This window comes from Caretta caretta, chromosome 8 (assembly GCF_965140235.1).
Source record: "Caretta caretta isolate rCarCar2 chromosome 8, rCarCar1.hap1, whole genome shotgun sequence".
NCBI classification, from domain to species: domain Eukaryota; kingdom Metazoa; phylum Chordata; order Testudines; family Cheloniidae; genus Caretta; species Caretta caretta.
The window spans coordinates 102,804,561-102,830,158 of record NC_134213.1 but is presented as its reverse complement, the minus strand read 5'-3'; the positions used below and the strand labels follow the sequence as shown (position 1 = coordinate 102,830,158).

General features: G+C 43.6%; 1 protein-coding gene across 1 annotated transcript; it reads left to right on the top strand.

Moving 5' to 3' along the window:
- Window positions 1-3,067: 3,067 nt before the first annotated feature.
- On the top strand, window positions 3,068-25,370 carry CMPK1 (cytidine/uridine monophosphate kinase 1). Its single transcript, XM_048861284.2, has 6 exons — window positions 3,068-3,352; window positions 17,814-17,960; window positions 19,060-19,212; window positions 21,195-21,271; window positions 21,350-21,446; window positions 23,018-25,370. Exons 1-6 carry the CDS (start codon window positions 3,176-3,178, stop codon window positions 23,057-23,059), a joined length of 693 nt encoding a protein of 230 aa, XP_048717241.1. The 5' UTR covers window positions 3,068-3,175; the 3' UTR covers window positions 23,060-25,370.
- Window positions 25,371-25,598: the final 228 nt, after the last annotated feature.

The following is a 25,598-nucleotide window of genomic DNA, read 5'->3' as shown; positions in this document are numbered from 1 at the left end:
AAGTTTCCAAATGTTAACTAGTCTTTACAATATCCTTACGAAATAGGTGTTATGTCTACTTTACATATGGAAAAATTGAAATTGAGGGGTTAAGGTCCGGATCCTGCAGACACTTAACGTAAGTGCTTAACTTTACAAATGTAAATAGTCCTATTATTAAGTGGAACTATTCATGTGCATAAAGTTAAGCACACATAGGCTGGAGAAGGGCCCAAGTGACTTACTCAAGTCCACATAGTAAATTACAGACAAAGCCAGGTTTAAAACCAAGTACCTCTTGGCTCCCAGCACTCAGCTTTAACCACCAGACCAGATTAGCTCTCTATGGGATATCAAATGCCATCTAAATTGAGTATGTAAACAGGATTAAAAATATTTGTGTAACAAAAATGAAATGCCAGAAATCAACTAAAACACGGTCACCTCACATGCAGGAAATATTGATGACTTTGCTATGCTGGTGATTAAGAACCAAACCGAATCAGTACTCACAACCAATCTAGTGAAATTAGGTTCATAAGCAAACCATAAGGAAAGCTTCTAAAATTAAAACGTAAGTTGTTAATCAAAAAAATCAACAGCATAATTATATAGTCTGTCTTATATCTTAGATATATCCTTGAACAACCTAACAATAGCACAGCTGTTGTCCCAAAAGACCATAACATTCACCTGAGTATTGATAGTTACCTTTTACACAGAACTGGTAACTTTCTGTATTATTTGCTTTATACTACAATGAACTTTGCATTATTCTGACTTTTGCTGTCTCCAAACAGTAGCCTATCACCACAGGTATGTTTTAAGTAGTTATTTCCAAATAACTACAGACTTGTTTTTTTGCCAGGGGATTTTAATTGTTTTTTTTTTAAGGAGAACTATATCTTACTGGCTACATGTTCTGGAGATGGGGAGTTAGTACAGGCGGACCATCGGTGCAAATGATGCAGATCTATATTAAGACAAGCCTGAACTCGGAGGTATGTAGAAACCCCAGCATTTCTGAATCAAAGCTCTTGTATGCATACTGCATACCCATCTTCAGAAAAATAAAAGTCACCGAAAGGCCGTAAGGTCAAGCCCTGAATCTGCCCTTATATCATTCCTCCTGAAGATTCCCTGGCACTTATACAGGTCTCAAGTGTACGGTATTGCTTTTATGCAACACTGCTCAGACTTGAAATTCCTGTTAGTTGCGTGCTCCCGAACAGGTGCTCACTGAGGATCAGGATCCTCTCAGATGTCCTGGCGTTGTGAACCCATAACACTGAACAGCTGGCATGCAGTGCCTATTGGGCACTTTTACTGATTTCCCAAGGCAGCTAGAGTAGTGTAAGCGGGGGAATAGTCCCGCTCTTGTGAGGAACTTTCCTGGCTTCTGCACTACCCCGGTGAAATGGGCTAGCGAAAGGATCCGAATCCTCGCTCCCACTTCCTTTATCCAGTGGCCTCCCTGCCCTTGAGGACTCCGCTTCCACTCTCCTGTCTGGCAGAGTCCTCCTAACCCCAACAAGGCTGGGCCCAAGATTCCTGGGGGGCTCGACCCGCAACCCTGCTGTGGTCACCTAGGACAGGGGCTAGGGTGTCCCCACTCCAGGGTACTCTCTCTGCGCTGGGCACTTCTCTGACCCACTGACCATTACATACAAATTAAAGCAAATGCAAGTTATTTAATCAACAATTAATTTAAAAAAGAATAAGGAAAAATGGGAAAGGTTAAAGGAAACACATCAACCCGCTCTGTGGCAGGGAACATCACAAACAGTGTCTCTGGAATGTCCGGGCAGTTCACAGTCTGTTCCTTGTAAGTCCCAGGCCACCTTCTCAGGCCCTGGCTTTGCTGCAGGGATGCTGTGGGTTGGACACTTGATCTGGCGGTGGCCACACGCTCTCAGGCCCTAAGTGGTAGGATCCTTCTTCCCAGTGTCGCCCCCGCCCTGTCGGGGTTATGATCCAAGCCTGGCCTGCAGAGCCTCTTGGCTGAGGCATCTCCCTGTGCTGGGCCCGCTGCCGAGGGTCCCCCTCACTCTCCCCAGTTGCTCACCGCACCCAGCTCCAGACTGCTCCAGCCCCAGCTGCACCACTCGGTCTCTGCGCTTCTGCTGCTGCTCTGCCTCCAGCTCTCTGGGCTGCTGCTTTGGCCCCTCTGCCTCTGGTTGCTGCAACTCTGCTCCCAGGACAGGTCTGCTCTGCAGGCTGCTTCTGTGACTGCTCCCAGCACTGACCTGCTTCCTGGCCTGCTTTCCTGGCCCCTCTGGCTCTGGTTGCTGCAGCTCTGCTCCCAGGACAGGGTCTGCTCTCTCTGGGCTGCTTTTCTCGTCCCTCTGGACCTGGCACAGCTCTGCTCCCCAGCCTAGCTTGGGCGCCTGCTTTCTCCTTAGCTCGGCCCCACTCTGTCTGACCCAGGCAAATCCAGCTCACACAGAGGACAGGACGGGACCTCCTTGGCCTCCTGACTCTCTGATTAGCCTGCCCCCCCCTGTCATTCAGGCTGACCAGAGCATTGGCCTCTCCCCATTGTTCCTGGGGACTGTCAGTCTCAGAGTCCTGATTCCCCATCAACCCTTCCCCCTTTTAGTACTGGGAGCTAGCCAACCAAAACACCCCCACTGATTGTTAGTAAGGGGGGCAACAGTCCCCTTACAGTAGCTACCTCAAAAAAGGGACAATGCTGGCTGGGAACACGTGGGCGGCGTGGGGGGGCGGGGGAACCCCGTGTCTGAGCAGATCCGCAGACATCTGCCCAGGGGGGCAGACTAGGTCTTGTGGTGCAAACGGGAGTGAAACCCACTGCACCTTGGGCTTTCGCAGGGGTACCGCGAGCAGCGGACCGAGAGCAGTGAAGGGAGCTCAGCAGCGGGCTGTGTCACTGCTCCCCCAGGGATCGTGTCTGAACACCCGCCAGGATTGGCCTTGGGCCCCCCCGCGCCGCCGCCTCTGCACGGGCCGCGCTCTCCGCAGGCTCCTGCTGCCCCGGTGCCGCCCGCGCGCCCGCCAGGTGTCACGTCACCACGCCCCCGCCCCAGCCCAGCCCAGCCGCGGACAGCGCCCCGCGCGCCCCCGCACCCGGAAGCACTTTCCCTCCCACGTCAGCAGCCGGCGTGTGACAGCCGGTGGCGGTTAGGCGGCCTGGCCTCCCTCCCTGTCCCGCTCCCCCCGCCCCCGCGGGCCGTGCATGTTCTGTCGCTGCCCGCTGGTGGTAGCGGCTCGCCTCAGCCCTCGCGCTCGCTGCCTCCGAACCGCCGCCGCCCCGCGCCGCCGCCGCCTCCTCCTCCTCATGAAGCCGCTGGTTGTGTTCGTCCTGGGCGGGCCCGGGGCTGGCAAGGGGACCCAATGCGCCCGCATCGTGGAGGTGAGAAGCGCAGCGGGGAGGGTCTCAGTGTCCGCAAACTCCCCCTCCCCCCTTGCCGCCGCCGCCTCCTCAGAGAGCGAGCGGACTACACCCCCCAGCATGCAACGCGGCGCGGGGCTCTTGGCATCTTCCCTGCGAAGCGGCGCGGGGCATGGCGGGACTGGCAGTCTTGTGGCTCAGCCTGCGCGGGGTCTCGTTTCCGCGGCCCTGCGGGGGTGAGCGGGGGCTTGGACATGGGGCCCCAGGGAGGCGGCCCGTTATAATGGTCTCCCTGGGGTTCGGCTTCTATTTCTAGGCGGTTAGGGAAGTTCTAGCTCTCAGTCTGGGTTAAAGGTGCAAAAGGCTAATTTTGGTGTATTTGAAAAGAAACCCACCTGTTTCTCCCAGTGCACATTGGAGCCCCCACATTCCCCTTCTGGGCACCCAGACTGAACTCCCAGCCTCTAGGGCCCTAGGTCCTCCAGTGCAAAGCTGGGGAAATGGGCATCTCTGCAAGGGGGGGGGGGTGTGGTAAAGGCACAGACGTACCTACTAGACTCTTGTGTATGTAGGTCGAGTTCTGTGTCTGCATGTTCTCCACACGGGCAGAGTTAAGACTGGGGGTGCGGGTGGTATTGTGCAGGAAGATGTTCACGATTAACAATAATCACAGACCTAGCTAGAGCTGATGGGTGTGCTTGCCAGAGTCCAGGGACCTGTGTGTCCCATTTCCCCTTACCTTTCTGCCAGGGCCTCTTTGGATACATCCACACTGCAGTAAAAAACCCTGGGCTCTGAGTCTCAGAGCCCGGGTCAGTTGAGTTCTGGTCTACACTAGGAAATTACGTCAATATAACTACATGGCTCAAGGATGTGAAAAATACACACCCCTGAGCGATGCAATTAAACCAACCCCCCTGAGCATAGACAGTGCTAAATCAATGGGAGAATTCTTCTTTTGCCCCAGCTACTGCCTCTCAGGGAGGTGGAGTACCTACTTCAATCAGAAAACCCCTCCCACTGGAGTAGGTGTCTCCACTGAAGCACTACAGTGGTGGAGTTGCAGTTTTTTCAGCATAGACAAGCCCTGATTTGAGTTGCAGGGTTAAAATTGCAGTCTGTAGACATTTGGGTCCAGGCTCTGAGACCCATCCCCCTTGTAGGGTTTCAGAGCCCAGGCTTCAGCCCAAGCCCAAATATCTACACTGCAATTTTTAGTCCCATGAGCCTGAGTCAGCTAATTCAAGCCAGCTGTGGCCATGCTGCAGTCTCTTTTATTGTAGTGTTGGCATACCTTCCGTGTCCCCTGTTTCTTACTCCTTTCCCCAAGGTATCTTTTGTATTTGTACAGCACCTAACACAACTGTGGTCCCCTCCATGGTCCACTCAATGACTTGACTTAATTACCTCCTACTGTTTGTAGTTCCTGGAAAAGCTGTTGGTAAGCCTCCCTCATGGAGCGGAACACAATCATACATAAACCATTAATAAATTTAAGAGAATGTCCCTCAAAGATACTGTGGGGGGTTGCAATATCGGGTACAACGGGTTTATTATTCCAGAGGTATATGGTGCTTTCATCATCATCATGTTCCTATTAAGCCTCTGGCATTTAGGGCAGTGATGAAGCTCCTACATTCCTGTCTGTTTCTGGCAAGTCTTTCAATGGTTCCCTAGCTGTGCCCCAATTTTTTCAGCTTGGCTTCCTTCGCCATGTTGTTTTCGGGCAGCCTCGTTTTCGCTTGCCTTCAGGTGTCCATCTTATTGCTGCTCTCCTGATAGAATCAGTTTCTATCCGAAGCACATGGCCGATCCATCTCCAACGCCTCCTGGCAATGATGGTGCTCTAGATCTTGGTTTGAGATTATCAGAGTTGTGTACTTTCAACACTACTTTATAGTGCAGAATGCTGGGGAATGAGAAAGTATGACATGTCCAAACTGTCTTCATTCCATACAACCTGCCTCAGAAAAATCCTCCATATCTATTGGCCCAGAACAATCTCAAATCAAATATCGTGCTTTACAGTAGTGTACGCTGTAAATTGTGAAAATCAGATTATATTATAAGCAAAAATAGAAGTGAAACTTTGCTCAGCAGCTGAATGTGATGGAGGTCACAAGTTGTGCAGAGTGAGTCTTTATGTGTGTCCTGTGATAAAGTAATCATTGTCTTTTCTGCCATCAAAGATTTTCAAACTGGCATTAAGAGATTAATTACATGATTTAATTATAGAATTTCACACAACATTTCTAAATATTTCAAATTCTTTTTAGTTTAACAGTACTTTAAGATGGAAAAGATGTTTAGAAGAGGGGGGGAATAGCTGATGGTTAATAGCTGACAATTCTTTACATACAGAAGCAGACCCCTTTAAAAATCAGGATGATGAAAATCTGTTCTGTTGGGTAGTTATGGTGTATTTAAGGCTAAATGCCTCCAAATAGAGCCTTTTAGGAGTAGACTTGGATATTTCATGCATGATAAGTGCCATAAATGATGGAGGTTTGGCCACACCCACATGAAAGCAATGACTAAGAACCATAACAATGCCCACATTGCTTAAACTTGAGAAGGAAAAACCGCAAGTCCTGGCACTAGCATTTTTGTTTCTGTTTTCTAGTGATGCGTGGTGGAGAAACTATAATGGTACTCTACTGTTACATTATAGCCTAGTTTTCCATACTGTATAACTTCATTATAAAAATTTAGTCCAGACTGAAAACTGACATTTAAGATTGCATAAAGTGTTGTTGGAGCTGTGGTGGTCCCAGGATATTAGAGAGAGAAAAGGATACTGTCTCTCTAATTTAATATTTAAGCCACAATAGGGTTTTCACCATAAATTATGAACTCTTAACTCAAACAGGTTTGTTTGTTTTTTTTTAAATTAAGTTGTGGGATATAAGGCTGGTAACTTTCAAAAAGCCTTTTTGTTACTTTGAGTCAAATCCTGCCCTTGGTACACAACAAACAAGCTTCAACCATAGGGAAGTTTTGTAGTGCTGGAGGGAATATAATTGCAAGCCATTAATGCAGCCTCTGGGCTGAAGTAGCTTCTGTGGCTGCTGCCCCATACTTAGAAATATAAATCATTTTGGTTTGGTATCCTAAAGTAATTGGATAAAGACCACTTGAGGAAGAGGGAGTCAAATGAGTCACTGCTGCTTGAATTGTATCTACTACCAGAAAAGTATTACATGTTAACTTTGCTAGTATTAAACCTAGGAAGGGGAAATCCTTAGGAGTAGGCAGAGATGAAAGTAAGCCAGTAGGGGCCAGTACGGCATACTGGTAAGAAAGTGGCCACCGGTATGGGCTGGTACATAGCTGATGTTAAATCATTGCCGCGGCAGCACTTTAAGGGCCATACCGGCAGGGTTGCTGATGGGCGGGGGTGGAGGGGGCAAAAGGGGCAGCTGCTCTGGGGCCCGGTGATTTAAAAGGGCCCAGGGCTCCCGGCAGCGGCTGGAGCCGTGGGCCCTTTAAATCACTGCCGGAGCCCCAGGTGGCGCAGGCCAGGCAGTGCTGAAGGGTTGGCTAGGGGAGTCAGGCCCCAGCCCTGCCCCTTCTGCCTGAGGCCCTGCCCCTTCCGGGGCCTCAGAGCCACTGCCTCTCCTCCCGCCCGGCCGCCCTGCATACAGGTAAGTCCTTTAAATTACTTTCACCCGTGGAAGTAAGAGACATAACAAAAAGAACGAAGGGTATGTCTACACTACGGAATAAGGTCGAATTTATAGAAGTCGGTTTTTTAGAAATCGGTTTTATATATTCAAGTGTGTGTGTCCCCACAGAAAATGCTCTAAGTGCATTAAGTGCATTAACTCGGCGGAGCGCTTCCACAGTACCGAGGCTAGAGTCGACTTCCGGAGCATTGCACTGTGGGTAGCTATCCCACAGTTCCCGCAGTCTCCGCTGCCCATTGGGATTCTGGGTTGAGATCCCAATGCCTGATGGGGCTAAAACATTGTCGCGGGTGGTTCTGGGTACATATCGTCAGGCCCCCGTTCCCTCCCTCCCTCCGTGAAAGCAAGGGCAGACAATCATTTCGCGCCTTTTTTCCTGAGTTACCTGTGCAGACGCCATACCACGGCAAGCATGGAGCCCGCTCAGGTAACCGTCACCCTATGTCTCCTGGGTGCTGGCAGACGCGGTACGGCTTTGCTGCACAGTAGCAGCAACCCATTGCCTTCTGGCAGCAGACGGTGCAATACGACTGGTAGTCGTCCTCGTCGTGTCCGAGGTGCTCCTGGCCACGTCGGCTGGGAGCGCCTGGGCAGACATGGGCGCAGGGACTAAATTTGGAGTGACTTGACCAGGTCATTCTCTTTAGTCCTGCAGTCAGTCCTATTGAACCGTCTTATGGTGAGCGGGCAGGCGATACGGACTGCTAGCAGTCGTACTGTACCATCTTCTGCCGGGCAGGCAAGAGATGAGGATTGCTAGTAGTCGTACTGTACCATCTTCTGCCGAGCAGCCATGAGATGTGGATGGCATGCAGTCCTTCTGCACCGTCTGCTGCCAGCCAAAGATGTAAAAGATAGATGGAGTGGGTCAAAACAAGAAATAGACCAGATTTGTTTTGTACTCATTTGCCTCCTCCCCTGTCTAGGGGACTCATTCCTCTAGGTCACACTGCAGTCACTCACAGAGAAGGTGCAGCGAGGTAAATCTAGCCATGTATCAATCAGAGGCCAGGCTAACCTCCTTGTTCCAATAAGAACGATAACTTAGGTGCACCATTTCTTATTGGAACCCTCCGTGAAGTCCTGCCTGAAATACTCCTTGATGTACAGACACCCCCTTTGTTGATTTTAGCTCTCTGAAGCCAACCCTGTAAGCCGTGTCGTCAGTCGCCCCTCCCTCCATCAGAGCAACAGCAGACAATTGTTCCGCGCCTTTTTTCTGTGCGGACGCCATACCAAGGCAAGCATGGAGGCCGCTCAGCTCACTTTGGCAATTAGGAGCACATTAAACACCACACGCATTATCCAGCAGTATATGCAGCACCAGAACCTGGCAAAGCGATACCGGGCGAGGAGGCGACGTCAGCGCGGTCACATGAGTGATCAGGACATGGACACAGATTTCTCTGAAAGCATGGGCCCTGCCAATGCATGCATTATGGTGCTAATGGGGCAGGTTCATGCTGTGGAACGCCGATTCTGGGCTCGGGAAACAAGCACAGACTGGTGGGACCGCATAGTGTTGCAGGTCTGGGACGATTCCCAGTGGCTGCGAAACTTTCGCATGCGTAAGGGCACTTTCATGGAACTTTGTGACTTGCTTTCCCCTGCCCTGAGGCGCATGAATACCAAGATGAGAGCAGCCCTCACGGTTGAGAAGCGAGTGGCGATAGCCCTGTGGAAGCTTGCAACGCCAGACAGCTACCGGTCAGTTGGGAATCAATTTGGAGTGGGCAAATCTACTGTGGGGGCTGCTGTGATGCAAGTAGCCCACGCAATCAAAGATCTGCTGATATCAAGGGTAGTGACCCTGGGAAATGTGCAGGTCATAGTGGATGGCTTTGCTGCAATGGGATTCCCTAACTGTGGTGGGGCCATAGACGGAACCCATATCCCTATCTTGGCACCGGAGCACCAAGCCGCCGAGTACATAAACCGCAAGGGGTACTTTTCGATAGTGCTGCAAGCTCTGGTGGATCACAAGGGACGTTTCACCAACATCAACGTGGGATGGCCGGGAAAGGTGCATGATGCTCGCATCTTCAGGAACTCTGGTCTGTTTCAAAAGCTGCAGGAAGGGACTTTATTCGCAGACCAGAAAATAACTGTTGGGGATGTTGAAATGCCTATATGTATCCTTGGGGACCCAGCCTACCCCTTAATGCCATGGCTCATGAAGCCGTACACAGGCAGCCTGGACAGTAGTCAGGAGCTGTTCAACTACAGGCTGAGCAAGTGCAGAATGGTGGTAGAATGTGCATTTGGACGTTTAAAGGCGCGCTGGCGCAGTTTACTGACTCGCTTAGACCTCAGCGAAACCAATATTCCCACTGTTATTACTGCTTGCTGTTTGCTCCACAATATCTGTGAGAGTAAGGGGGAGACGTTTATGGCGGGGTGGGAGGTTGAGGCAAATCGCCTGGCTGCTGGTTACGCGCAGCCAGACACCAGGGCGGTTAGAAGAGCACAGGAGGGCGCGGTACGCATCAGAGAAGCTTTGAAAACCAGTTTCATGACTGGCCAGGCTACGGTGTGAAAGTTCTGTTTGTTTCTCCTTGATGAAACCCCCCGCCCCTTGGTTCACTCTACTTCCCTGTAAGCTAACCACCCGCCCCTCCTCCCTTCAATCACCGCTTGCAGAGGCAATAAAGTCATTGTTGCTTCACATTCATGCATTCTTTATTCATTCATCACACAAATAGGGGGATGACTACCAAGGTAGCCCAGGAGGGGTGGTGGAGGAGGGAAGGAAAATGCCACACAGCACTTTAAGCACAGCACTTTAAAAGTTTACAACTTTAAAATTTATTGAATGACAGCCTTCTTTTTTTTGGGCAATCCTCTGTGGTGGAGTGGCTGGTTGGCCGGAGGCCCCCCCACCACGTTCTTGGGCGTCTGGGTGTGGAGGCTATGGAACTTGGGGAGGAGGGCGGTTGGTTACAGAGGGGCTGCAGTGGCAGTCTGTGCTCCAGCTGCCTTTGCTGCAGCTCAACCATACACTGGAGCCATACTGGTTTGGTCCTGCAGCAGCCTCAGCATTGAATCCTGCCTCCTCTCATCACGCTGCCGCCACATTTGAGCTTCAGCCCTGTCTTCAGCCCGCCACTTACTCTCTTCAGCCCGCCACTTACTCTCTTCAGCCCGCCACCTCTCCTCCCGGTCATTTTGTGCTTTCCTGCACTCTGACATTATTTGCCTCCACGCATTCGTCTGTGCTCTGTCAGTGTGGGAGGACAGCATGAGCTCGGAGAACATTTCATCGCGAGTGCGTTTTTTTTTCTTTCTAATCTTCACTAGCCTCTGGGAAGGAGAAGATCCTGTGATCATTGAAACACATGCAGCTGGTGGAGAAAAAAAAAAGGGACAGCGGTATTTAAAAAGACAAATTTTATAAAACAGTGGCTACACTCTTTCAGGGTAAACCTTGCTGTTAACATTACATACATAGCACATGTGCTTTCGTTACAAGGTCGCATTTTGCCTCCTCCCACCGCGTGACTACCCCCTCAACCTTCCCCCCTCCCTGTGGCTAACAGCGGGGAACATTTCTGTTTAGCCACAGGCAAACAGCCCAGCAGGAATGGGCTCCTCTGAGTGTCCCCTGAAGAAAAGCACTCTATTTCAACCAGGTGACCATGAATTATATCTCACTCTCCTGAGGATAACACAGAGAGATAAAGAACGGATGTTGTTTGAATGCCAGCAAACATACACTGCAATGCTTTGTTCTACAATGATTCCCGAGTGCGTGTTACTGGCCTGGAGTGGTAAAGTGTCCTACCATGAAGGACGCAATAAGGCTGCCCTCCCCAGAAACCTTTTGCAAAGGCTTTAGGACTACATCTAGGAGAACCGCAAATGCCAGGGCAAAGTAATCCTTTCACATGCTTGCTTTTAAACCATGTATAGTATTTTAAAAGGTACACTCACCAGAGGTCCCTTCTCCGCCTGCTGGGTCCAGGAGGCAGCCTTGGGTGGGTTCGGGGGGTACTGGCTCCAGGTCTAGGGTGAGAAACAGTTCCTGGCTGTCGGGAAAACCGGTTTCTCCGCTTGCTTGCTGTGAGCTATCTACAACCTCCTCCTCCTCCTCATCTTCTTCGTCCCCAAAACCTGCTTCCGTATTGCCTCCATCTCCATTGAAGGAGTCAAACAACACGGCTGGGGTAGTGGTGGCTGAACCCCCTAAAATGGCATGCAGCTCATCATAGAAGCGGCATGTTTGGGGCTCTGACCCAGAGCGGCTGTTCGCCTCTCTGGTTTTCTGGTAGGCTTGCCTCAGCTCCTTCAGTTTCACGCGGCACTGCTTCGGGTCCCTGTTATGGCCTCTGTCCTTCATGCCCTGGGAGATTTTCACAAAGGTTTTGGCATTTCGAAAACTGGAACGGAGTTCTGATAGCACGGATTCCTCTCCCCAAACAGCGATCAGATCCCGTACCTCCCGTTCGGTCCATGCTGGAGCTCTTTTGCGATTCTGGGACTCCATCATGGTCACCTGTGCTGATGAGCTCTGCATGGTCACCTGCAGCTTGCCACGCTGGCCAAACAGGAAATGAGATTCAAAAGTTCGCGATTCTTTTCCTGTCTACCTGGCCAGTGCATCTGAGTTGAGAGTGCTGTCCAGAGCGGTCATAATGGAGCACTCTGGGGTAGCTCCCGGAGGCCAATACCATCGAATTGTGTCCACAGTACCCCAAATTCGAGCCGGCAACGTCGATTTAAGCACTAATCCACTTGTCAGGGGTGGAGTAAGGAAATCGATTTTAAGAGCCCTTTAAGTCGAAATAAAGGGCTTCATTGTGTGGACGGGTGCAGGTTTACATCGATTTAACGCTGCTAAATTCGACCTAAAGTCCTAGTGTAGACCAGGGCTAAGGCTACGTCTACACTGGCAATTGAATGCCAAAAGACTCCTATCCCCAACAAACGGGGTTAGCTTTATTGGCAGGAGAGCCTAACTTTTGTCTTTCAGAGGTGTTAAAAAAACACACACACTCACACCCCGAAAGACAAAAGTTTTGCCGGTGACATTTCCTTTCCTGGCTTCTGGGAGAGAAAATAAATCTCTTTAGCTCCAGTTCATTTTCTAAATGCTTGCCTTGTATGAGACAAGAGGGAGCACTCCTCTGAGAGCCATAAAGAGATAACCGGTTGCTGCCTGTCTTCATGAAGCTGAGTATCATTTCTCAGCAATCTTCTATTTAAAGATTGGAAATCCAGATTCTTTGTCACATTTATTTACAAGATTTAAAACTAAGTGTTTCCTTTGGATTTTGATCTCATCGAAGTCAACGAATGGAAGTTTTGCCATTGAGTTACTATAATTTATTATTTGCGTTACCAAAGCACCTACGTGCCTCAATCATGGATCAGGACCCCATGGATGTGCTAGGTGCTGTACAAATAGAACAACAAGATGGTCCCTGCTCCAAATAGATTACAATCTAAGTATAAGACAATAGACAACAGATGGAAACAGTGAAACGGAGATACAATGAAACAATGAGACAGCATCATAGGCAGTTGTGTTAGCAGACTTATAAGTTTTCCATAGACATCTCAGTGAAGGAGAGTTAGAAGAAGGATAATGAGGTAGCTTTATGGATGTTTGCAGGGAGCTGCTCCCAAGCATGAGAGGCAGCATGGGAGAAAGCTGGAAGGTGTTTGTTAAATTTTCAAATTCTGGAGGAGCAGGCTGTCTGTTATGTAGCTCAACTAATCCATTCTGAAAAGCATTCCAAATTAGAATTTAATGTAATTAGAAACATCCCTATTTAACAAGCTCACTTTAAAATACTTCTGTCTCTCTCTTTCCTGTTCATCTATTTAAAACTATTTTAGTTTGCTGTTGTAAAGAGAATTCCAAAGATTGAGTCAGTATTTCTTCTTGCATGAAAAGAAAAAATGCTGAGGAAAATTAAATGGTGCTGTAATCCCATGAAACCAAGGGGATTATTTTGTCTTCCTCTTTTCTCCTTAATGTTTAACTTAATGTTAAAAATATCATAATTCTTTAATTGTAGCAAGAAGAGCTACATGTTAATTTTGGGTTCTGGAGAGTAAAACTTCTTGCTTATAAAAAGCTTTACTCTGGTTTATGGCTTCTGCAGTTCATAGTTAATATGTAGATTTACAATTAAATAAGCATATCTAAATGCACTGCCCATTTGAACAAAAATACAGTAAGGTAATAGAGAATGTAGCTAGAGTTTCTCTTCATGGTCATTTAGGGCAAAATCTTGCATGCTTTATTTTTTTCTCCAGCTGTCTGCAGTTTTTTGGGGATTTAAGTAATTATATCGTTTCTTAAATTGTGATTATAGCAAAACTGCCTTTTCAGGCTTCTGTGGGTAGAGCTGGAAAGCAACTAAATATTTTTAAGCTTGCTTGGTGAGTTGTGTAATATGTCTACTGTATTTATTTAGTAGCCAAGGTTTTAAATCCCAAGATCACAGCCATAAAAGGGAAGTATGCACATTACTATTCTGCCCAGGCTCCTTTGTTGAAATTTGCTGTGGCTATCACTGCAGCCAAGCGGATAACCCTAAACTCTGTTTTGTTTTGGTGTTTTTTCCGGACTAAAACTTAGAGTAAAGATATACATACATACTCTATTTTGTATTCTTAGAATTGTAATTTAATTTTGGTATGTTCCTAGGTTATGTGTCTCATACCTGTTTTATAGAACTAGCTGTGTGTAATCTTGTTAAAGTTTTATGTAATATTAAAAACTTACTTTTAAAAAAGACCTTATGTACTTGACATTTCTGTAGTTAACTGACACTAGTACAACTAAAAAATTCTCCTTTTCTAACTTTTTCCTACTGAGATTTATCATTCTGAACTCTGAAATCTGTTCTCTGTACAGTATGAGCACATATGTATTTTACTTCTGGTGTCTAGATTCTATGGTGATGGGTGCCTTAGAAAAGCATAGGTCTAACATGTGCTTTTCGGTGAGGGTTTATGTTAGAGTATTTTAATGTTTTTAAAATGCCTTAATTGACCACAAAATACAAGAGTGATAGATGTTTAGACTAAATACTGCTATCTGTATGATATGTTTGCATATAGATTCCCTGCTGTATTTCTTTCTATAGAAAGAATACAATATATTGAGAGATTTCTAATAGCATCAGTCTAGCTGCTTAGCCTGGACTGCCACATCAGCACTAGGGGAAGACACTAGCTTCTCTCATGGATTACCCGTGTCACATCCTGACACTCTCCGTGGAGACTGCCACCTGGCTCAACATATGTGCTCAGTTTCCTGGTTTCAATGTATGCATATAATTGAAATGCATACAAAACAGGGATTTTTTCTTTTTTTTGAAAAATAAGAATAAAGAAACCAGGACAACTTCATCAAAACTACCTAATATACATATAGTTCCTACTACTTAGTATGTTACATCCCCAAAGCAATTGGTGAACATTAACTCCTTCTCACAACACTGTTAGGCATTTGGTTAGTAATGTTATCCCCATTTAGCAAATAGGGAAACTGTGGAGTACAGCTGGGTGAAATTTTTTGACCAAAACATTTTTTGGCAAATATGCAGATTGGATCACACCAAAACATTTTGCCAATTCATGTTGATTTTGCCAGATTGTTTTGGTCAACAACAAAAAAAACACCCCTAAGAAAAAAGCAAAACATTTTGTTATGACATTTTGTAAATGAAATGTTTCCAGTTTTTTTAATCAGTGGGGTAGCCATGTTAGTCTGGATCCACAAAAACAATGAGGAGTCCAGTGGCACCTTAAAGACTAACAGATTTATTTGGGCATAAGCTTTGGTAGGTAAAAAAAACACTTCTTCAGATGCATGGAGTGAAAATTACAGACACAAGCATATACCACCGACTTCCTGAAGAAACTACGGTGATTGGTGATCTTCCTAAAAACACAATCCTAGCCACCTTGGACATAGAAGCTCTTTACACCAATATTCCACACAAGAATGGACTACAAGTATCCCTGATGAGGCCACAGCACACCTGGTGGCTGAGCTTTGTAACTTTGTCCTCACCCACAGCCATTTCAGATTTGGGGACAACTTATACCTTCAACTCAGGGGCACTGCTATGGGTACCCACATGGCCCCACAGTATGCCAACATTTTTATGGCTGACTTAGAACAACGCTTCCTCAGCTCTCATCCCCTAGCGCCCCTCCTCTACTTGTGCTACATTGATTATATCTTCTTCATATGGACCCACAGGAAGGAGACCCTTGAAGAATTCCACCTGGATTTCAACAATTTCCACGCCACCATCAACCTCAGCCTGGACCCTCCACACGAGAGATCCAGTTCCTGGACACCACAATGCAAATAAGTGATAGTCACATAAACACCACCCTATACCGGAAACCTGCTGACCGCTATTCTTACCTACATGCCTCCAGCTTCCATCCAGGACACATCACACGATTCATTGTCTACAGCCAAGCCCTAAAATACAACCACATTTTCTCCAATCCCTCAGACAGAGACAAACACCTGCAAGATCTTTATTAAGCATTCTTAAAATTACAATACCCACCTGGGGAAATGAGGAAACAGATTGACAGAGCAAGGCAGGTACCCAGAAGTCTCCTACTACAGGAGAGGACCAACAAGGAGAATAACAGAACACCACTGGCCATCACATACAGCCCCCAGCTGAAACCTCTCCAGCACATCATCAACGATCTACAACCTATCCTGGAAAACAATCCCTCACTCTCACAGACCTTGGGAGGCAGGCCAGTCCTCACTTACAGACAGCCCCCCAACCTGAAGCAAATACTCACCAGCAACTACACACCACAGAAACACTAACCCAGGAACCAATCCCTGTAACAAACCCTATTGCCTACTCTGTCCCCATCATAGGACCCAATCACATGAGCCACACCATCCGGGTCTCATTCACCTGCACATCTACTAATGTAATATATGCCAGCAATGCCCTTCTGCCATGTACATTGGCCAAACCAGACAGTCTCTATGTAAAAGAATAAATGGACACAAATCAGACATCAGGAATGGTAACATACAAAGCCAGTAGGAGAACACTTCAGTCTCCCTGGACATTCAATAACAGATTTAAAAGTAAAAAGAAAAGGAGTATTTGTGGCACCTTAGAGACTAACCAATTTATTTGAGCATGAGCTTTCGTGAGCTACAGCTCACTTCATCAGATGTTTACCGTGGAAACTGCAGCAGACTTTATATACACACAGAAATCATGAAACAATACCTCCTCCCACCCCACTGTCCTGCTGGTAATAGCTTATCTAAAGTGATCAACAGGTGGGCCATTTCCAGCACAAATCCAGGTTTTCCTTCAACAAAAAAACTTCAAAAACAGACTTCAAAGAGAAACTGCAGAGCTACAATTCATTTGCAAACTGAACACCATTAATTTGGGCTTGAATAGAGACTGTTACTGGCTCATTACAAAAGCAATTTTCCCTCTCTTGGTATTGACACCTCCTCATCAATTATTGGGAGTGGACCACATCCACCCTGATTGAATTGGCCTTGTCATCACTGATTCTCCATTTGTAAGGTAACTCCCTTTTCTTTATGTGCCAGTATATTTATGCATGTATCTGTAATTTTCACTCCATGCATCTGAAGAAGTGGTTTTTTTACCCATGGAAGCTTATGCCCAGATAAACCTGTTAGTCTTTAAGGTGCCACCGGACTCCTCCAATTTTTTATTTGACATAAAGGAAATTTCACAATTAAAAGGTTTTTTTTTATTTTAAAAAGAACTAAAAATGTAAAAAAATGCTCAAATGAAATGAACCATTTTGTTTGGCTCACAGCTATTTTTAGCAGTTTCTTGGAATTGCCAACAGACCAAAAAAATCCATTATTCACACAGCTTTTACAGCTGAGTATAAGTGATTTGTCCAAGGCCACAGAAGATGTCAGAGTCAGAAGTAGAAAGCAGGTATTTCTAGCTTCCAGCACTGTGCTTGGAGCATGCTCCCTCTCTAAATAAAGAACTTTTAGTCTAAACATATAGTAGTCCCATATCTGCAGTAAAGGTAGGTAATTATTTTAAAATACAAACCTGCCTTCAAGCTTACCAAGTAAAGCAGCTGTTTTGACTCCTTTTCATTTTCTAAATTAAAATTTGATCTACTGGCTAAAATTGCCAGTGAATTTCTAAATAGCCATGTATTTTGGGTGGGACTGTAACATGTATCTTTTAGTCTTTTGGTTTACTTTAATCATCTAATTCATTACAAGGGGTAACATTTTCAAAGGTATCTAAGTGACTATGGGCTTGTCTACACTTAAAGCGCTACAGCAGCACAGTGTAGACATGACCTACACCCATGGGACGGGTTCTCCCGTTGGGAAAGATAATCCACCCCTCTGTGAAGCAGGAGCTTCAATCTAGTGCTGTCTACATGGGCTGTCTACAGTTTAACTAAGCCACTTGAGGTATGTGGATTTTTCTCACACTTGACCAATGTAGTTAAACCAACCAAAGTTTTTAGTGTTGACCAGGCCTAAGGAGCCTATATCTCATTTTCAAAAGTCACGTAGGCATTTTTGAAAATTTTTACCCAAGGTGCAGCAGTCTGCCAGGCTTCCTGCACATATTGGGTATACTGTGAAATCATGACAGAGGCTGAAAATAGAATGCTTTTTATCCAAACTGACTATTTTTGGCTGTAAATTTGCCTTTTTATTAATAGGATAATGTAATTAATTTTAACAGCTAAGTTAATTTAGGATATGTACTTACTCAAAGGAGTCTTCATCTGCTTAACACTTGTTATACGTATTTCAGAAATATGGGTACACCCACCTTTCTGCAGGCGATCTCCTTCGAGATGAACGAAAAAGACCAGGCTCTCAGTATGGAGAACTAATTGAAAAATATATTAAAGAGGGAGCAATCGTACCAGTTGAGATTACTATCAGCTTGTTGAAGAGGGTAAGAAAAGTGAATATTGTCTTGATGGTTCACCTTTCCAAGCAAACAAGGTAGTGGGTGTAGCCTGAGAAAACATTTCCCTCCGTTTGAAGTCAGCAAGAGGAAGATGATAGGCAATGGGTGCATGTTGTAAACTTGCTTTTCATTAAAATCACATATGGCTATGTTATGGTCCTTACAGTAGGCAAGAGGCAATGCCTTTCATTACATAAAGCACAAAGAGGGCACTTGATACATTTTCTTATTTTTATAATGTTTTCTCTGAAGCTTTTAACTGAACCTAATTCAAAACCAAGTACGTTCAGGGCACATTGTATTTTGTGAGAGGTCTCTGTCCTCCTGCTGCCCTGGCTCCCCCTGGCATATGGATCTACTTCCAGATGCTGCCTGGTGCAGCGCAGCAGCTATCTGGGAGCGTGCAGCCGCCTGGGACTGTGCAGCCGCTGTGCTGCACGGCAGCATCCCAGGCATCATAGCCCAAAGAGGAGAGGCTCTGGCCCCGCCCCTTCATCTTCCTGGCTGCTGGTTCCTTCCCCCTGCCCCCGTGTGACGCTTTGGGGCCCTTTCTAATCCTTGCCTCTTTTTTGTCCTATGACTGCAGAGGTGTTAACTGGCCACTTCATCTTGAATGGTCTCTTACAATGTGTTAACTCCTTATGCGAAACAATCTGTTCCACTTTGTGTTCAGCTCTGAAAGTCTGAGTACCTTACTTTATAGAATCATAGAATATCAGGGTTGGAAGGGACCTCAGGAGGTCATCTAGTCCAACCCCCTGCTCAAAGCAGGGCCAATCCCCAATTTTTGCCCCAGATCCCTAAATGGCCCTCTCAAGGATTGAACTCACAACCCTGGGCTTAGCAGGCCAATGCTCAAACCACTGAGTTATCCCTCCCCTCAGTGGTTTTTCCCATACTTTTTCCATACCTGAAGAGCTCTGTGTCAGCGCCAAAGCTTTTCTCTTTCGCTAACAGACATTGGTCCAATAAAACTCTCATGTTAAAAGTTTGTAAATCATGTCAACATCTGACCAACACTTAATAGACAAATATATTATTTTGTGTGTAAGAAGTTATTGAACTGAACTGTGCTATCTATTAGGCTATGGATCAAACAATGGCTGCCAATGTCCAAAAGTACAAATTCTTGATTGATGGATTCCCCAGGAATGAAGACAATCTTCAAGGCTGGAATAAAACTATGGATGGAAAGGCAGACGTGTCTTTTGTTCTGTTTTTCGACTGTGACAATGAGGTATTGAAATATCATTGCTGTGTACTGTTATCCCATGTTGTATGATGAGAGGCAGACAGCGAGAACAGTAAAACTGTGTTGAAGGTACTGAATTTTCCAATATTCATGAGCATTAGCAACATAAGGAAGTCCTGGGGCTATGACTACTGAGGATTTTTGGTAGTTCACTTGGCAGCTATAAAACTTCTTGTGCAAAATGGGGTTAATAATCTAACCTTTGTAAATTGGTTTTAGATCTAGGTATTGCTATTACTGTGTTCTTCAGAATAGCAAATGTCCAGTTGCGTTAAGAAATTATATTGAACAACAATTCTGAACAATTTAGTTTTTCCTTAAGAACCCTTTGAAATCAAAAGGATTGTGTCACATATCTTGTGACAAAGTTCCTCCTCTGTCTTGGTGGATTATTGGTGGATTTGCTTGCCTTGGAGCTTCACGGCAGCCCTCAGTTTGGCCATTTTCGTGAACCCACAGTCCAGGTCAACTCCTCCTGTGTCTGACCAGGAGTTGGGAGGTTTTGGAGGAGCCCGGGTCCGCCCTCTGCTCTGGGTTCCAGCCCAGGGCACTGTGGACTGCAGCTGTCTAAAGTGCTTCCTGGAACAACTGCGCGACAGCTACAACTCCCCGGGCTACTTCCCCATGGCCTCCTCCCAACCCCTTCTTTATCCTCACCATAGGACCTTCCTCCTGGTGTCTGATAGTGCTTGTACTCCTCAGTCCTCCAACAGTCCGCGTTCTCACTCTCAGCTCCTAGTACCTTTTGCTCCCAGCTCCTCACATGCACACCACAAACTGAAGTGAGATGTAACCATTAGAGCTAGTCAGAAACTGAAACATTTAAAATGGTAGGTAGATTGACCTTCTGGGGAACTTTTTTTTAATTAAAAAATCTACTTTTTCATTTTTTTTTTTTTCTTTCAAATTTTAAAATTGCACATGTTCAATTTTGGAAAAAAATCTCATAGTTAAACTGATCAGTCAAACTTGGGAATTCAAAAGATGACCAGCTGAAAAAAACATGATAAAGAACAAACAAGCTAAATTGTTTCATCAGAAATTTCTATCAGATAAATTGGGGGGGGGGGAAACTAAATGAAAACTTTCATTTTTGAAAAAAAGATAATTTCTTCCCCTCCCCAAAAGTTCTTGATCAAATTTGTCTGACTAGTTCTAGTAATCTACAATAATATCTGAATGGTCTTTTACTTTATTTAAATTAAATCAGCGATGTATTCCATATGAAAAATTGTTTTAAAAGATCCCTCTCTTGCACCTTGACATATATAAAAAATTTGCCATGTATTATCAAGATTATTCATTTAACATTAGAATGTAACCATAACTTTATATGTATTTAGTAACTATTAACCAGTTATACTTTGTGCACAATATATATATATATTACAGATCAGAATAATTTAATAAATACAGTGATACTGACTGAGCAAAAATTAAGACGCTTGTCATTCAGACCTAGTAAGTTAACATTTAGTATGTGTACCTTAAATATTATAGGCTTGTATTTTCAAAAGAGACTAATGGATTTTTTTTTTAATATATTCATTTTTAGTGGCTAAACTTGACAGTTAAAGAGTCTGATTTTCAAACAGTGCTGAGCATCTGCTCTCTGAAAGTTTAGGTATTCAATCTTAGTGTCTCAGATTGGGCACCCAAAATCATTAGTCACTCTTGAAACTGTAAGCCATCACCTCCCGCCCCTCCTCCCCCCATTTCCCAAGCCACAATTAAAAAGGCAAGTGAATCAAAAACTAATTCATAATACTGTCTAGATCTAGCTAATCTTTTGTAAAATATACGCACTGAACTATGTGTGCGCAGGTTCACTCGCCCTCAAATCGGTTTTCACATTAATGAACTAGGCCTATTGAACAAAGGACAAAGGTTTGTTATTGAGTCTTTCTTCAGATATAGAAAGATAATGGTCACATGCTTTTAAGAGTTCATTCTGTGTTTGTTGGTAGATATGTATTGGCCGCTGCCTTGAAAGAGGAAAGAGCAGTGGTAGGAGTGATGACAACCGAGAGAGTCTAGAAAAGAGGTACTGTACCCAGAAGTTTTCATAGTTATGTTTCTTGTTTTCTTTGTATGATGTGAGACATCTTTTTCTGTCTTACAGACTTCACACATACCTGCAGTCAACTAAGCCCATAATAGACCAATATGAGAAAATGGGAAAAGTCAGGAAAGTGGATGCCTCTAAATCTGTTGATGAAGTAAGTTTCAAGGACAAATAAATTGTTGGGCTTACAATAACATGGTATATATTTTTGGATCCCTTCTTCTGAGATGTAGAGTCAGTGATATCCCTTCTCTCCATCCCTTACATATAGTCTTCGTCTTTTTGGTCTGCCTATGAAATGTCAAATACAATAATTTTTTCTTTTTAGTGGTAGGGTTCTTACAAGAGCTCCCCATTTATCACCTTTAATCACCTCCTTTTCCTGCTTCTCAAAAGCTGCCTTATCACAGGAAGATAGGAGGGCTAGAGAGGGCTCCATGTAGGAAGTCAACTGGGGTTATGATGTGCTTCCTATTCACCCTGGGGCTGAATGCATTGCATCACAATGCTATTAACCTTTGCGCGTTCAGGACCAAGGAACCAAGCTCTAGTTCTTAACACTGAGACCCAGTGAAACAAGCTATTGTGCAATCCCAGACCAGTCACCAGACTGGATCATAATGTAGATTTTTCCATCTACTCTTCCAAGAGAGTTCTGGGGAGCAAGGGTGGATCATGATTCACTTACCTAAAGTTGAAGGATGGTTGAAAGCTGGGTGTATGTTTGGCTACATCTCTAATTGAAATGGCCTGTGTCTCATCAAATTTTGCCCAGAATTTAGAATTTGTAAAAATATATTTTTTATGAAACCTAAAACCAAATAAAATGTGTTAAGAACTGATGTAAATAGCATGTGAAGGAAGACATTTGCAGTGCACACAACCGGAAGTTGTATTGCTTCTACAAAACCCAGGAACTATGCTTCATATACATTAAGCTCTGTCTACTGCCACCTTGACTATTAACTAATTGTTTACATATATACAGATAGAGCACTCCTTTAACAAAATGTTTCCATAAATTGAATTTTTTTCCTCCTCAACTGGGAACCAGTTTTGCTTCAAACAAATATTCCCGTACAATCCAAACACTGCAGTTTTTATGCCAGTGCAAGGAAATACAAAACCAAAGTAAAATAGAAACTAACTAAAAACGAAAATTAAATGTATTAGTCTCTTTTCATTGTTGAAGCTGAATGAAATGCAAAAACTAAACATTATAAGTAGAAAAAAGTTCTGTTTTTACTAATTATTGGTGTTACCCTCACATCATAAAGGTTGGGAAATTGGCCCTCCATTTTGCAATTAGTTCAGTACATACAGACCACTTGTAGTCAAGCCACAAGGGCTCACCTATCTGGATCTGCTTGTGACAGGGGCCTGTTTTTTTTAACTGTGTTTTTGTTTAGATTTTTTAAAATGTAGTAATCCCTTTTGAAGAGTTTTCTGCTATAGATGGCTTGCTCTCATGCTGCCACACAAAAAGAAAATGTAATAATGTTGATAACCTAAACAAAAATAGATGGAGATGAGAGACTGAATAGGATTTGGTGCCAGATTCCCTCACCTCTATTCTGATATGCACATGTCTTTTAAAAAAATGAACTACGTCTTGTACATTTTAAAAAAATACTGATTTACCATCAATACCTGTGTGTGGTCGTCTAACTGAAAATGGCTGAATATTTAATGTTCCATAATTTTAATTAAATGTTTCTCTTTCAGGTTTTTGGCAAGGTTGTGAACATTTTTGACAAAGAAGGCTAGTTCCATTCTTGAAAGTTCTCTTGAAATTGTGCTTGAATCTTGCTTTAATAGCTGCTACTAAATTCAACACTTTTGTAATAGTTTTAAAGGTTTTTTTAAATGTTTCTTGTATTCACAGATAGTTGGAAAAGCAATTAATTGAAAATTAAATTGTTTTTAAATAGGAATGGATTCATTTATTGTGGCTATAGTAGACAATAAATTTCAGGATTCTTTTCTAACTTAGGTCAGTTACTTACAAAATAAAGATAGTAGTCAAAATCGATCTGGAGAGACTATCAATCCTTTTACAATTTGTGCCATTCATGGGCAGCCTTTCTTAACCCTTATTGCCATAAATCTGTTTTTAAGAGTCCATAAATAGCAATGCTCAGTGGCAGAACCTACATATCTTTTTTAAAAAAAACAAAAAACCTCTCAGCCTGTTTTTGGACCAAACTTAGGAAACTTTTTCCAAGTAAAATTTTATGCAATTGATAGTCCTTTTATCCCACAGCTAAATTCTGTAAGCAGAACTGTAAAATTAGCATGTGCATTTGTTTTAGAACTTTTCGTCTAACTAATTTAATACAGTGTGAAGCTGTTAAGCAATAGGTGTACAAAGTGCTTTGGTAAAGTGGTACTCTCTTAGGACTCTGAGTGCATAGCATGTGTTGTAATTTATTGAGTACTTAGAGAAAATGTACCCCCTTTTGCACAGGACTACGCAGGGGTTAAGAATAGAATTGCAGAGTTAGTTTAGTGTCTAAGCACTCACTTTGTGATGGTAATTATGCTCTTAAGTACAATGAAGTCATTAGACAGTGACAAACCTCCAAACAGATGTGTAGTAAAACTATTCTTTTAACAGTTCTGTTTTTGTAACAAATGAAAGGGCATTTCTGTATTATTGATTATTGATTGTATTGTTGAATACTTTAAGGTTTGTTATATAGGGAAAGAGATTTTTATGGTTAAACTTGTAGTTTCCCTAAAATTGTATAATTTTAATAGTTTGTTTTAAAAAGTTTTTTTAATTATTGCACTTCGTTTGACCAGTTTGAATTTTTTTAAATGTTTCATTCCCTTAAACAAATTAGTTCATGCTTTATGGCATTATCTTGCATTAGTGCAGTGCAGTTGTCAGCAGTAATAGTTGGAATTAACAAGTGACTGGTTGAAACAAGCCATCCTGTATTTAAGTACTGTGCAGTTGTGATATAGTTATGACTTTCTTTTGTTAAATACCATTTTTTCCACAAGCTTTAATGCTCCTAGACCTATAGGGGTTCAATCCTGCATTCCTCAAGTCCCAAAACTTTAATTAAAGGACATTCAGAAACCTGAGGATGAGTATTTTAACTTTTTCTTTTCTTTTTTTTTTTTTTTTTGGCGTTATCCATTATTATTTTTGCTACATTAGCTGCTGCTATAATTAGATGTGATACTCTGACATGTTGTGATGTATAGGGAAAAATGGTCTTGAATTTTTGGGCTTCAGCTCGTCTTGAAATCCTACTTGGGGAAGTCACAAGTGAGTTAATAATAGTTTTGATTTAATTACAACTACTTTAGTCCTGATCCTGCATTTGGATCTGCTCAGGCCAACTCTTGCATGAAACTCTGTTTACTTTACTGAGGCTTATAAGACTGCGAGTTCAGAGTTTTTAATATGCAATGGAACATAGCCACTGCTAAAAGAGATTTTTTTTCCCAACACATTGGATGTTTAAAGTCAGACTATTGAGCACAAATAATATAAAGCTTAGTAACACAGAAAATATGGACCATGCCTTGTTCCTGAGAATTTGGAAGATTTTCACAAAATCCTTTAAATGCTTTCACCTGATTAATTCCTCCCTTTTTCAAAACTACTGAAACTGTTTTCCATGTCTAAATGTGCTGACCTAAGACAGGATGAAATGGAACTACAGTTCTGATATAAAAGCTGAAATCAAGACTCAAACACTTTTGTAGGCAGATTGAAGAAATCTGTCTGAAGATGCAAATATTTATTTTGGTGGTGGTCTAATAATACTGGCTTTTAAGAGTTCTGATAAGAATAGATTCTGTTTCCTCTCATCATATACCTTACTATGTATTTAAGAGCTGAAGCCAAATAAGTAACAGTTACTTAGGAATAAGTTTTAAAAAACACTGTTTTAAAAACAAAAAATGTTGGCAATATTGAATTTGGAGTAAATTGTGCATTGTCTGTACAATTTGAGTAATCTTGTCCTTCTGTTTATTGAAGATGCCATTAATGTGGCACTTGGTTTTATTCAAGATGAGATATAATTAAAATTAAATTCAATAAAAAAATAGAAAGTAATATATCAATGTGTCTTTTCCATGTAGCGGCATTCTGTATAAAGAATTTGAGTAGTTCCTCCAATACATTTTGCTGTGTGGCTTCATCCAAGTTCCTGGCTTACATTTATGATCTGCCATGAAAAATGACAAATTAAGGATATATTCCTATATAACACACAGGTTCCAAGGTCAGAAAACGAGGCCCCAGAGACCCTACTCAACCCAGGTTAAGATTGGGGAGCATATA

What these genes read in the sequence shown, in the direction of transcription:
- CMPK1 (XM_048861284.2), top strand. Translation starts at nt 3,176, where the DNA reads ATGTTCTGTCGCTGCCCGCTGGTGGTAGCGGCTCGCCTCAGCCCTCGC. An exon ending in TTTTCGACTGTGACAATGAG is followed by an intron (nt 19,213 to 21,194) that starts GTATTGAAATAT and finishes GTTTGTTGGTAG; the next exon opens with ATATGTATTGGCCGCTGCCT. An exon ending in CCTCTAAATCTGTTGATGAA is followed by an intron (nt 21,447 to 23,017) that starts GTAAGTTTCAAG and finishes TTTCTCTTTCAG; the next exon opens with GTTTTTGGCAAGGTTGTGAA.